This window comes from Engystomops pustulosus, chromosome 6 (assembly GCF_040894005.1).
Source record: "Engystomops pustulosus chromosome 6, aEngPut4.maternal, whole genome shotgun sequence".
Lineage (NCBI taxonomy): Eukaryota > Metazoa > Chordata > Amphibia > Anura > Leptodactylidae > Engystomops > Engystomops pustulosus.
The window spans coordinates 154,054,541-154,067,907 of NC_092416.1; the positions used below are offsets into that span (position 1 = coordinate 154,054,541).

Consider the following 13,367-nt stretch of genomic DNA (forward strand, 5'->3'; position numbering starts at 1 on the left):
GTACATTTTAAAATACTCAAAAGACCGATCCATTTCACTTATTTTCCCCCACTATGTGCATAAGGCTTTGGGATTCTCTGGTTTCTTTGCTTTACTATGAAAACACAAACCAAGGGACACCCTATGAACAACAGTTCTGAATTGAGTAAGTTTGGAGCTTGCAGAGAACTCATTTTATACTCTTGTAACTTGGCAGCAGCAACGCATTGCACATTTCTGTACTGACCTCTAGGACCTAGTCTTACTAGTATCTGTAAAGTGGTTTCCTATAGCAGCCTCTTCCTTGCACTGATTAGTTGGGGTCCCAGGGGCTTGACCTGTATCAATTATACATTGATCTTGGGGTCAACTCATAATTGTTTAGCAATTTCATCTACCGTAGTTGCAAAACAAAGTAAATCCTAAACTGTCATCTTTGTTGGAATCATCCATAACAAAAAATCGCCGCCTAGTTATTACATCCATGCCCCTCCGAAATATAGGAACCAGCGTTTCACCGTACCATTGGCTTTCTTGACAAATCCTACTGCATTGTCTCAATGTTCCTGTAATACAAAAATAGCTGCATTGTAGAGAATGTCAACCTTCACAACCATATATTTGGTTACATCTATCTATGCATACACTAAACATTTAGCAGTTTTGCAAATGAGCTTTAAAACAGAAATATTCTACATCTCCTGTACAAATCTATGAGTTTCTGTGGGAACAGACTACAAACGCTATGTAATGTGATCCTTGTAGTCATGCTCCATATCTGTTCCCCTTTTATCTTGCTGCCCTACTGATTGTATATTAATTGGTTATATGTACAGAAAGAAATGAGATATGTGACTCCAGTAGATTACCGAATGAGTCTTGTAGTCCTGGCACAAAAATGTTAGCAGCAGTCCTGTGCAACAACAAGCATTGGGCTGTGTTCAGCAGTTGTGCTAACATTTTCACAGCTGCTTGGACTTCAAGAAAAGAAAACTGATTCAAATCAAAAACCATACAAAAACACGTGTCTTCAATGCATTTAAAAACGCACCAAGAACACACCGCGCGCCCACACCCTTAGAAACACATTGCAACCGGAATAAGGAGGGGCTTGGCCCAATCGTATATGCAAAGCACGTGGAGCTCTTTACCGTTCACACGTGTTTCAATTGGAAAGCATATTCTTTCAAGCTACACCATGTTCTCTTTGGATTGTGTTTCTAAATGCAATTCAGTGTGCCTCGACATCCATGACCCTATTTTCCAGGTTTTCCTTTTGAACTGTTTGGTAGGTCCTACCCAGTGGATACTGGGAACCATCTGACCAGGGTGTGGATTATTGTAGACATCTCTGTCATGATGACATGTTACACACCTGTCAAGTTCTACTTTTTGGAATGACTTGCGTATATTGAACATGGAGTTTCCATTGAAATGATTTTGTATGAAAAAAAAAAATAGCACCATAGTGATATCCATGTAAATAAACCAGACCTTGCCCTGTCTGCAGGGGAGCCCTGGGGCATCAGGTTGTAGAATCACCCTGTACGTTCAGACAGTCCTGACGCGTGTCAATGCCGCTCCTCCCTCATTCCTCAGAATCTGTCACCTCTGGCTACTCAAGCCCAGACTCATCCCTTCTAGTAACACATCGTACTGTACAGCTCCAGCACAGGAAGCCTGTGCATACAGCCCAATGGGCACTACAAATAAACCATGGGAATAGGGGAAATAGTTATACAAAAAAAAAAAAAGAGACCACATAAAATCATAGCACATCACATGGTTATTACATTATATTGATCAATACGGGTCTGACCCGCGGGATTTCTAATAATACTGAGGCTGAATAGGCATCAGTGCTCAGAATAGGTGATCAATTTCAGACCAGGATATCTGGCGCCCTCTGCTCCGACTTTTTATTGATGCTCCTTTTAAAATTAACACAATTCTGCTGGACTTGTGGCGCATGGCGCGACTGAGCACCGGAACATCTATTTCAGTGCAGAACTTTGTGTTGCAGACACTTTATAAATACAAAATTAAATGTTCAAGCAGTTTGCACATAAAAGAACATGCAAAGTCCAACAGAAAAATGGCGCAGGGGCTTTATTAAATCCGGGCCAATGTCTTCAAGTCAAACGACAATACAGCTCGTGCTTGACATAGGAGGGGGTTACTGCAATAGATTCTGCCATGGTGACCAATTTGCAATTTACAGTGACATATATGGAGTATTTAATGCAGTTTTGTAATGAGGTTGAGAGGCACAGGAGCCCCCCCGGCTGATACTGTTAACACACACAAAAGGTTAAACTTATGACTGATACTATTCCTCGTGTCAAAATAGCAAGTTATTATCGTGCAGTCTTCAATTTCCGCTGCTGTCACAACTTTCGCTAGTGTTGCCTCGTCCTTCCTTGGAAACGCGTATGCGTTCAGGCTGCCCCCCCCCCCCCTGCACTAGGGTCGCATTATGAACGGAACGCTAGCGAAATGAGTGACCACGGCCATAAAGGGTCACCGGCTTTTACCCTGCTTAAGCTATCAGCATCTTCAGGTGGGGTATTCTTTCTAGAATTCCCTATTTTATGTAAAATCTAGCCTGTTTACCTATAACAAAAAAAGATTACCTTCAACGATCCAGTTTTCAAAAATGTCTTTAACTATCTTTATATCCAGGTTAATGCCACACAGAACCACAAGCCTGATTCAACCAGAAACAAAACATTCTTAATGTATTCTCTAATATGAATTTTATTAATATTGAGGCAAACTGCTTTATGTGCAGAGTGCACCCGGAGCACAGTCTTCATGAATCTGGTGCATCCTGCACATAAACTGAGTGCACCAGTTTTTTCCGATTTTTTTTATTTATTTTTTTTTAAACAGTTTAACGAGCGTGCATCCCAATTATGTCTTCCTTCTGACATAAATGTGGTGCGACTGCGCAATGTAACGCCCGTTTATGTGCACAGTATTGGATTTCATAGCATAGTGCAGCTTCGACACAATAAATACATGTGCACCTACAATACACCTGTATTTATGTGCACAATACTGGCACAGACTGCATAGTAAATGTGGGTCGTAGTATCTGGTACCGTGTTTCTAGGTACTACAGAACCGAAGGTAGGGGCGACTGAATTGATGTTTCCCCTCTAGCCTCTATAAGGGATTCCTCTCTAATCATTTTCATATGACTTCCGATGTGATTTTTCACAATAAAAGGGATTCCTCTACTAATTTTTATATGACTTCTGATGTGATTCTTTTAGGGAAGAGGGAATTCTAGAAGCGATAATTCACACCCTACCGGGGGGAGAGTCTAGTGGGATGAAATCTGGTGACAGTCCCTTTAACTATGTATTGTCAGGAGGAATAAAAGAAGAGTAATTGAAAAAGTTGCTCTAGAGTTTAGGCAATTACTTTAATTTTCTGCAGGGGTTGTCTATTCAGCTTCCCTCGTCTGCCAGTCAGCTTTGATCCATGGGTCAAGACAAATATTTCCTCTGCAGGGAAAATATTGTTATGAAACCATTTAACGTTCTAGCTTATAGAAGGTGGTTTAAAGCGTGGGAATGCGATCTATAGTATACATATCCTAATAGCAATATCACAGGTGTCAACCATCCCAAGAAAAGGGTAACAGGAAAGGTGGAATTCGTTCAAATTGACCCGGAGTGAGAAGTGTATGGGCTTTAAGAGAACCTGCCATGCAAATTAACCCACTAAAATGAAAAGCTTCATTACAAACTATGATTAATAAGCATTATCCCTAAATTGTCCCTTTTCATCGCTGCAATTTAAAAAAAAAAAAAAATAATCTGTTTGTAAACTTATGTACAACTCATCCGATGTGAATCGAATGATAGTTATGCGGTTGGGTCTATACAGTGTTCACTGCACTGCCCTGCCTCTCTGTTCCTGATTGACAGTGGAACACTGAGGCAGAGCTCTGTTAAATCATTGGGCACTTCATGTCCTGTGATCAGGGTGATGTCATCCTATTACATTTGAAACATCTACCCCATGAATGTATGTATTTTAGCACATGAAATCACTGCAACCTCCTTGGAGCATGGGAAGGAGGAGAATTACATGGAGAAATTCTGTGATTTTAATGTGATCAGATACATACATGGGGTAGCCATTTCAAATGTAACACCTTAGATGACATCACCCTGGTCACATGTAATGCTGAGAAGGGGCATGATACATAGGGATTAGTAGATGGGAGGGGCCAGCTGAGCAGGACATGCCCCCTCTGATACCAGAGAATATAGCATAAAGTTGATTTATGGGGATGTAAAGGAAACTAGCTTAAAGAATGGTGTCAGTTAATAGGGTTCTATGGGAACCTATCACTAGCTGTGTTTGTGAAAATGTGATGACAGGTTCCCTTTAAACATCCAAAATTATATCGGTAATATAGACCAGGGTATACCTACTACGTTTACTTTGTCCTACATTGGTCATATACAAGCTGCATGACCAAAAAATGCATGTGATTCACTTGCAACTTGTCTTATTATGTTGACAAAGTTACGCAGAAATCAAGGTGGGTTTTTGCGACTGTCATGTTGCGTTTTTTATACTGTGTGTTGCAATATAATTACTATGACAATTGTTACATCACGGAGTGAGATTAACATCTTCACATTACGCAACCAAATCACAAGTCTTATACTACATGCACATGAACATTTTTATCAAGTTTGTGCAATTTTTTTTAACAGACACTGACACCTTTGATGTAATGGACCAATGCACATGAACAGGCTTTCTATGGATCCGTGTGGAAGCTGCAGAAAACTCAGAGCAGGGCCTATACTTGTCCAGGATAGACCTACAGTTTTCTCATAAGAGTGCTGTTCCAGTCTGTGATGGACTGCGCTCAGACACAGCTCTGACTCATTTATAATCTTTTGTGCTATGCACACGTCAGATGTTTTTAACACTTTGTTGATCCTATCAGAGAAAAACACATCATGCAGTACTCCATTGTGTGTCAAAATCGCCCATTGAAGTTGATGGGGCACATTTACTAAGGGTCCTAACACCGCATTTTCGTCGTGTTTCCCGACTTTTTACCGTTTTGCCCTGAATTGGCCCTGGGTTTTTGGCACACGCGAACAGATTGTGGCGCATTGGCCCCGGCTTGCATGCGACACAAATCGGGGGGCGTGGACGTCGGACATTCCGACTGATTCGGACTAACCGCGGAATTTAAAAACGAAATTGTGTCGCAAGATCAGCACTCGCATGCACCGGGAAGAAGAAGGTGAACTCCAGCGGACCTCAGCGGGGGAAGCGACACACACAGGAAATTGGATGCACGATCTAAGTGAATCGCGACAGACCTGAATCCTCGTCGGACAACGCACAGTGGGGATCGCAATGGGACGGGTAAGTAAATGTGAGAAAAAAAGTACTCTGAGGATCATAAACGCTGAGACCAATAGTGCTCTCAAAGATTGAGTTCAATTTATTATAAACAAAAATGCATACTTTAAACATAACTCTCAATTGTCCCTGATTAGACAAGACAGTCCCGGTTTTTCACCAATGTCCCACTGTCCTGGGAGGTTGGGAAATTGTCCCGGCCTTACCTGCTTTGTCCCACCTCCCCCTGGTCCTGTACACTACAGCTGCAGAGCAGCCAAGGCATCGGGACCAGGAGGAGGTGGGATCAGTGTCCTGCAGCCTCCATGTGTGGAGGTATCTCCTCTCCTATGCTGTTTCCACCTCCTCCTTTGTGTCAGCTCAGAGTCTCAGCATCAAAAGAGGAGGCAGGACTGCAGTGGGAGAGCGGAGAAAGGTAAGTAACAATGTTTTTTTAATACCCAGGAACAGGGGGATGGAGGAGAGAGTCCACAATATAAGGAAGATGGAGGACAGGTGGTCACAATATAAGGGGGATTGAAAAGGGAGACTACAATATGAAGGCGATGGAGGACAGAGGCACAATATGTCTTGGACAGGAGGACACAATATAAGGGGCGTTGGAGGACAAGGGGCCACAATGGAGAAGAGGATGCCACAATATAAGGGGGTGGGAAGAGTACACAAAGCTAGGGCAATATTTGTATGGGGCCACAAAAAGGGGGGATAAAATGAAGAGAGGGTATTATATGGGGACAGGCCACAAGAATTAACCTACGTAGTGAGCCAATAAGGTAAATAGAAGGCTATGCTTAAGGGTGGGGCAATGGAAGTGGTTTATGGCACAAAATTCTTTTTTGCCCCTTTTATTTCTCTTTCTGCCAACAGGTCTCAGTTTATTGGGAAAACTCCACCTTTGCTATTCTATTGGCTCCAATCACAGACGTTAACCCATTAAATGTCATGGTCTACCCGGCATCTAATCAAAGACCCCGGGGCTGTCCATGACAGGACCTTGCACAGACAGGACCTTGCATAGGCTGACAGTGATAGTGCCCTGCAATACATCAGTATGAACAAGCAATTGAATGATTGGGTACTATCATTGTCAGTCTATGCAAGGTCCTGTCTGTGACAGGACCTTACAGGCATTTACTATGCACACCCTGGCGTCTTTGATCCTGGCTTGACCGCGGAATTTAATGGGTTAACACCTGTGAACAAATGATTGCTTGTTCATTTCCCATAGTAGGACAAATAAAAAATAGGTCTGAAACGACCAATTCAATAAGACAAAATAATTATTGAACCCGAATGGGAACCCAAATATTAAAAAAAAAAAAACATCAAACATTATAATTTTTACATAGCCTCCCCCCCCCCCCAGCCCATCTGCAGAGTTGTTTTTTAGTCGGACAACCCCTTTAAGTCTAGCAGCTCTAATGAATATACCGGCGGTCCCCTACTTAAGAACACCCAACTTACAGACGACCCCTAGTTACAAACGGACCTTTAGATTTTGGTAAATTACTGTACTTTAGCCCTAGGCTACATTGAACAGCTGTAACGGTTATCACAGGTGTCTGTAATTAAGATTTATTGTCAATCCTGGTTCTTATGACAACCCAACATTTTTAAAATCCAATAGTCGTAGAGTTCCGACTTACATACAAATTCAACTTAAGAACAAACCTGCAGAACCTATCTTGTATGTAACCCGGGGACTGCCTGTATTTCAAACAATTCTAGCCGTGTATACTAACATAACAATTCAGCTTTGAATTTTGAAATAATTCCTTCACAACAAGAAAAATGGATGCTTAGATAGCACTAGGACTGAAATCTGACCAAAATCGGACAATTTTCACTGAACACTTTGCTTTGACACTCAGTTTGTGAGAAACTGGCCTTAAGCTGAGATTTTATCATAAGTGTATTAATGTCTGAACTAGACAAATCTCTTAATGAGGGACCATTTCATGGTCATGGTTCTCAGAGAAAAGCCTTGCAACTCATGGCAACCAATCAGTTCCCAACTTATAATTTCCACACAGCAGTGTAAACATGTAACATGGCCGCTGATTGGTTGCCACAGACTGTGATTCTCCTTGTGATAGTTTTGATCCATTAGGCCCAGTGTGTATTAACTCTAATCCTGTGTGTACAACGCTACCTCAGTGTGGCGGCTAACAATGCTGGGACTCCATGTGCAAATCACAAACTGGTGACTCAGGAAATAAGTCCCTCCACTGAAAAACACAAACGTCTACTAGAAAAATGAGGGAATGAACAATTTATTGGTAAATCTGTGAGGAAAGGAACAAAAGCTGCAGCGCCTCCTCCCGTTCCCACACACTTGTCCTGTCTCTGCTCAAAGGTCACCGCCTGCTCTGCACAATAACTTCAAGGCACTCGATTATTATTCAAATAAGACTTGTAGGCCCTAAGCGGTTAAATACAGCATCAGGACCCCGCGCCCCCTCCCTCAGACACAGCAGAGGGCCAGCCTTAAGACGAGGCCTGGATGTATATGTATTTTATAGCATCTACATTGGGAATACTGTTTTTCTGTTCCAGGTAACCCTAAATTAACCAAGGAACAGATCCATAACATGACAGACACCAAAAATACCTGGTGACCCCCCATTGAGTTTCAATGGGGTCTGACAACTTTCCATTCAGTATGCTGCACTATTTTATACATAGTTTTTGACAAAAATTGCACTGATGTTGCAGTGGCAGTACTTTCCAAATATAAGGCTGATAAAGGGAGATCATTATCTCCTCTATATGACTAGGTCTACAAATGTATAGAATAAATTTAATATAATATAAATTATATTAGTAACGGGATGTAATGAGTGTACATAAGGTCTACAAATTGAAATTGTATTCAATCCTCTAAAACACATGACACGCAATACAGTATATTATAAGCGCAGTCACCTCGTGTGACTCCCCTTCTTCCTCGATGATTGTAAGCTCTTGTGAGCAAGGCTCTCATTACTGTGGTTTTATGTGACCTAGGATGAATCCATCACATGACAGTCATCATAGTCCACTCTCATTTACTGCATTAAAAGTTGCATGTGAGAAAAAATTTGTTCAAAAGACATAAAACTATATAAAACTGGTACAAGTGGAGGACCCTGCCCATGAGGGAGAGTAGATGGAAAAACAAGCATGTAGCAGGAAGTTGCTACCTATTCCATCACAACTGCTAGAGCTGAGTCAATCTGAATTGCCGAAAAATTTTGTCAACCTTTCGTCTTAGTAGAGTGTCACTTATGCTCTCTGCATTTTTAATTTCCTGAGAAGAAATAATTTGGGGGAACTTGGAACAGATATTCCTGGATTGACGGCCGAACCCAAATGCCGGGTCCGCTCATCTCTATTCCCCTCCTGTTTGCTGCAACTGTCAATCATTACAGGTTTGTCGCCAATATACAGGCAGTCCCCGGGTTACATACAAGATAGGGTCTGTAGGTTTGTTCTCATGTTGAGTTTGTATGTAAGTCGGAACTGTATATTTTATCATTGTAACCCCAGCCAGAACTTTTTTGGTCTCTGTGACAAATGGATTTTAAAAATGTTGCGTTGTCATAAGAATCAATATGAACACTAAAGCTTCATTACAGGCTCCAGTGATAACTGTTATAGCTGATCATTGGACCTTAGGGCTAAAGTACAATAAATTACCAATATCCAGTGGTCCGTTTGTAACTAGGGGTCGTATGTAAGTTGAGTGTTCTTAAGTAGGGGACCGCCTGTACTGGCAGTGAAAGTCAAACTCTAATTTCATTAAAGATAAATGTACTGTAAATGGTTCATGTGGATTTGAACTTGAAATAGTTTTGTTATGAGACAATAATTAAATTACATAATTGTAAAACAGCCACAAAGTCCTTATTTTTGTTTTAAGTACTATTAAGCATTAAACAACCTAAAATATACATTGTACTACAATACAGACTTTATTTAGCATTTTCCCTTGTAGTTCAGAGCTGCAATCATAATTCTGCTTGTTATTTTGGAAACTGTCAATGTTCTTTTTATCACAGTTGAGCTCCAAATCACAATACAAACCCCACAAATATAATATCACCATGTCTGTAATGACCCATACAATAAAACAAAATCATTATTGAACCCGCATTGGTGAATGGTGTAAAATGTATTTTTTTAAAAACCCACCAAAGATTATGACTTTTACCTAGCCCCCCCCCCCCCCACCAGCCCATTTGCAGAGTTTTTTTCAAAGTTGGACAACCCCTTTAAGTCTAGCAGTACTTATGTATATTAAGCAAAGTATACTTAAACAGACAATTCAGTTTTTCATTTTGAAATAATTCGTTCACAACTAGAAAAAATGGATAGATCTGATGATTTTTACTGAACAATTTATTTGACAGTTCGTCAAACTGTTTCTCAGAGAAAAGCCTTGCATCTCATTAAATTTTCCTATAGGAAGGCTGTTTGGGAAAAGACAATACATCGTAAAGACATACAAAATAGTCAAAAAATAACTAATGGAAACACAGATGTGCATTGCTTTTTGTTTCCATGTGAAGCCAGCGTTATTATTTTATAAAACTTTTTGGAAAAATTCAGCTATGAATACAGTTATGATTTACATTCACTATGGAGAATTGATAAAAATTGCCCTTTGTATATGTTGAGAAGAGTTGCAGAGACATAACTTGCAGCACAGGCTGTCACACATTGCCCAGTAGCATTCAGTGTCAAGATCAACTTAGCATAGCCGCCCTGTTGATCCAAATACTGCATACTGGGCAGGGGGAGGACGCTTTAATTCAATGTTTTGGCTTTTGTTCTCTGAATGCCCCCCCTTCATGCCTCCACCTCCCCACTAACAATCATTTTTTTCAGTGACTGTGAACTGAAAGGCTGAGGACGCGCTGGCTGAAATCTCTCACTTCCAGCATTATTTTACACTGGTGTGTAGAGAAAGTGAGAGGGATCAGAAGAGGGGGTAGTACAGGGTAAGGGGAGGAAGGGCTGTTCCAGTGCTGTACCTGCCCTCCAGGTGTGCTCACAAGTCTATGGAATGTCAGAGACAGCAGAGCAAGGTCTGAGTCACGCACAGCCGTCCATAAAACTCCTTTTTCTCTCTCTCCCTCTTGCACTTTTAACACAAAAGGGGAGGGAAGGACCTGTCTCTCCTGCAGGGGACTGAACTCCAAATTTTCTCTCCGGACCTTGTTTTGAGCAGGATACCATCAACCGTGAAGGATTACAAAAGGGCAGAGTGGAGAGTTGGCATAACATCTGCGCAGGATCAGGGGCGATCACATTAAACCTTTTGGGATTTAATTCTCTGCCGGATGAGACTTGTTTCGGGTAAGTTTTATAAAACTTTTTCAAAACTTTTCATAGCCTGTTCAATGCAAACTAACTTTAAAATTCAACTAGACAACAACACACGTAAGTGGGTAGCACCGCACTCATAAAAAAAAAAAAAGTACTAGAGGATCTCTAACTACAAAGGTGTCAAGTTCAAAGAATACTGTCACTCCGCAGTCCGCCCAGGCTGAATGATCAGGAAGGCTCTGTTTTCTCAGGTGTCAGGAAAAATGAATATTTGTTCCAAGAACTTCCATCGGAATTTTCTGCTTTATTATGTTTTGTTTTGTATTTTGCCGCTGTATGATGATAATTGCTGAGTTTAAGGTTTTAGGAATGTAGAAGGTTAACAAAATATATGAATGCATTATCAATTTTCAGTGTAAGTAGTAACGCAGCGCTGCAGTGTGCAAGTTATAGTGTGATATAGTTAGTTATTATGGTTGTGAAAGGTTAAACGAGGGATTATTCTTATTGTCAGAATTTTGGAGGAATTTTTCCCCTAATATGGGATAACTTGAGTCAGTTCTGTAGAAGTTATTTCCTTCTTCTGGATCAACACTGTAGAACTATAGGTATATTGATGGACTTTTTATCAACCTTATCAACTATGTATGGTGGATATCGGTGGCAAAGGTGATAGAAATTATTACGGAAACGAAAAGTACCCCAGTCATGGGTACTGATCCGGCACTGCCATAAGTTTGGTTGTTCTGCTACGAAACCAAAGCGAGAGAATGAATCAGAAAATCGCAGATGTGAACAGTGCCAAAGTCTCCTACAAACTTTGGAGCTTACAGGACCGAAACTAAAATCACTGAACTGAATGGACTTGCTGAGTTCTGTTCTTGGTTTGGTCCAGTAAATCCCGCTGTAAACTTGCCCCTCAACAACAGGCTTTACTGTGAACAAAAATGGGTTATTACAACCATCAATGGTCGATCACCTTAGGCAACAGATAACACACCATCATTGTCTGATAAGACCTCCGTCGGATAATGGGATCTACCATTTTTGGATACTTCATGAATGACTGTGAAATATTGTCAATGTTTTGTCCCATTGACAATATGGGTGATGAACAATGTACCGGTAATATGGAATAAAACTTGTATGGATATGTCTAGGGTACAATTGTTCACCAGGTAAGTATTAGTTATTGGTTGCTTCACCAACAACATTGACTTCCATCTTCCATAAACTTCTTTCCGTATGGAATTCAGGTAGAAGGTTCACTTTAGATCTTCTACATTACCAGGGAGGGGCTAATACATTTTTATAGGGATATTTGTTATAGTGCTCTACCTTAATACCACAGGTCCTCCTGAGAAAAGTTTTTTCTACAAACACAGCCCTGAGAACATTTCTCTGTAGAACTTTCACACTATAGTAAACATAGGGGTACGGTGTAAATAGTGCTGTGATAAGACAAATGGAGTATAGATGCTGTGTTCTCAGATCTCTACCATGTTATTTGATGCTATGAGGGTGTGATTAGGTACATGTCAGCAGAAAACATACCTGGAGGGATTGCCTTTGTAAGGTGAGTCTGTACACTGTGAGTCTGCCGTGTTCGGTACAATGGCGAGCACGCCCAGGTGTTTGCTTAGATCTAGAAGCATTGACCACTAATGGCTGTAGTAAGTGCTTTTTATACAATGTACGTCATTGATTGGAGACAATACTAAAATGGAGTGAACGCATGATTATAAAGAATAGGGTTGGCAGCTTATGAGTGTGGTAGGTTCATAAAAAACATGCAGTGAGCTGGACCGTTTCCATGGACTGACCACAGTGTAGAGGCAAGGACTCCATGCATATGATACATTGGATGTACATGGCTATAGTGATATATGATACAAGGAGCCCCTTTTTCCCCGCTAAGCAGCAGTGCTAATTATCACGGTTTACACAGATGCAGAGAGAGCAGCAAGACCTAGAGAAACGGAAGGCAAAACTGTCCCTTACTCTATGACTAAGCTATTCCCTGCCTGTGGGTGATGGTCAGCTTCCCCCAACTAGCTTGACAACTTCTCTCACTCTGAAAACGAAGCGGGAAAGGACTAAAGGATACTAGGGTCTGGTGTACTAAATGTGGTCCCTCCCTAGCAAAAAGATTGCTGCAAGTAAAATTTGGAGAACTAGCAATCCCAGCATGCACATAAACACACAACTGAAGCAGAATACAGGAAGGAGGGCAATAAGAAGGACAGGAATGACACGTAACAACCAGAGCAGGTCCACAAGGCTCTTACAATAACATAAACAGAGATGGGAAAGTGGTGAGTGCATACAAGAGAACAGACAAACTTCAGAATCTCTCACCACGGACAAAGTAACAAGCTACTTAGTAAGTACAGAACAGAGCCAGGGATAAGCTGCAGACACAACAATAATTAAGAAAGAATGAATGACAAAACCAGCCTTAGATGGAGCTCAGCCATTCCTGACAGGATAATACAAATCAGCAAAGCTGAGACCTAAAAACCCCAGCAGGTAATTCAGAAACACCAATAACAAAAAGACAGGTATAAACAATTAGGCCACATAGCACAGTGGTAGAGAACCAACCAGAAAGGCCAAAGTACATGGTTCAAATCCTGAAACCAACACTGTAATCATGATATATTACTTAGATG

General features: G+C 41.0%; 1 protein-coding gene across 3 annotated transcripts in view; it reads left to right on the plus strand.

The window, feature by feature from the left end:
* Positions 1-10,270: 10,270 nt before the first annotated feature.
* The window catches only part of ITGB4 (integrin subunit beta 4), a 49,877-nt gene continuing 46,780 nt past the window's right edge, over positions 10,271-13,367 (plus strand). For all 3 annotated transcript variants that reach the window (XM_072111885.1, XM_072111886.1, XM_072111887.1), the window contains exon 1: positions 10,271-10,725. In XM_072111885.1, the coding sequence (XP_071967986.1) occupies positions 10,710-10,725 (16 nt within the window). In that variant the 5' untranslated portion in view covers positions 10,271-10,709. The remainder of the gene's footprint in view (positions 10,726-13,367) is intronic.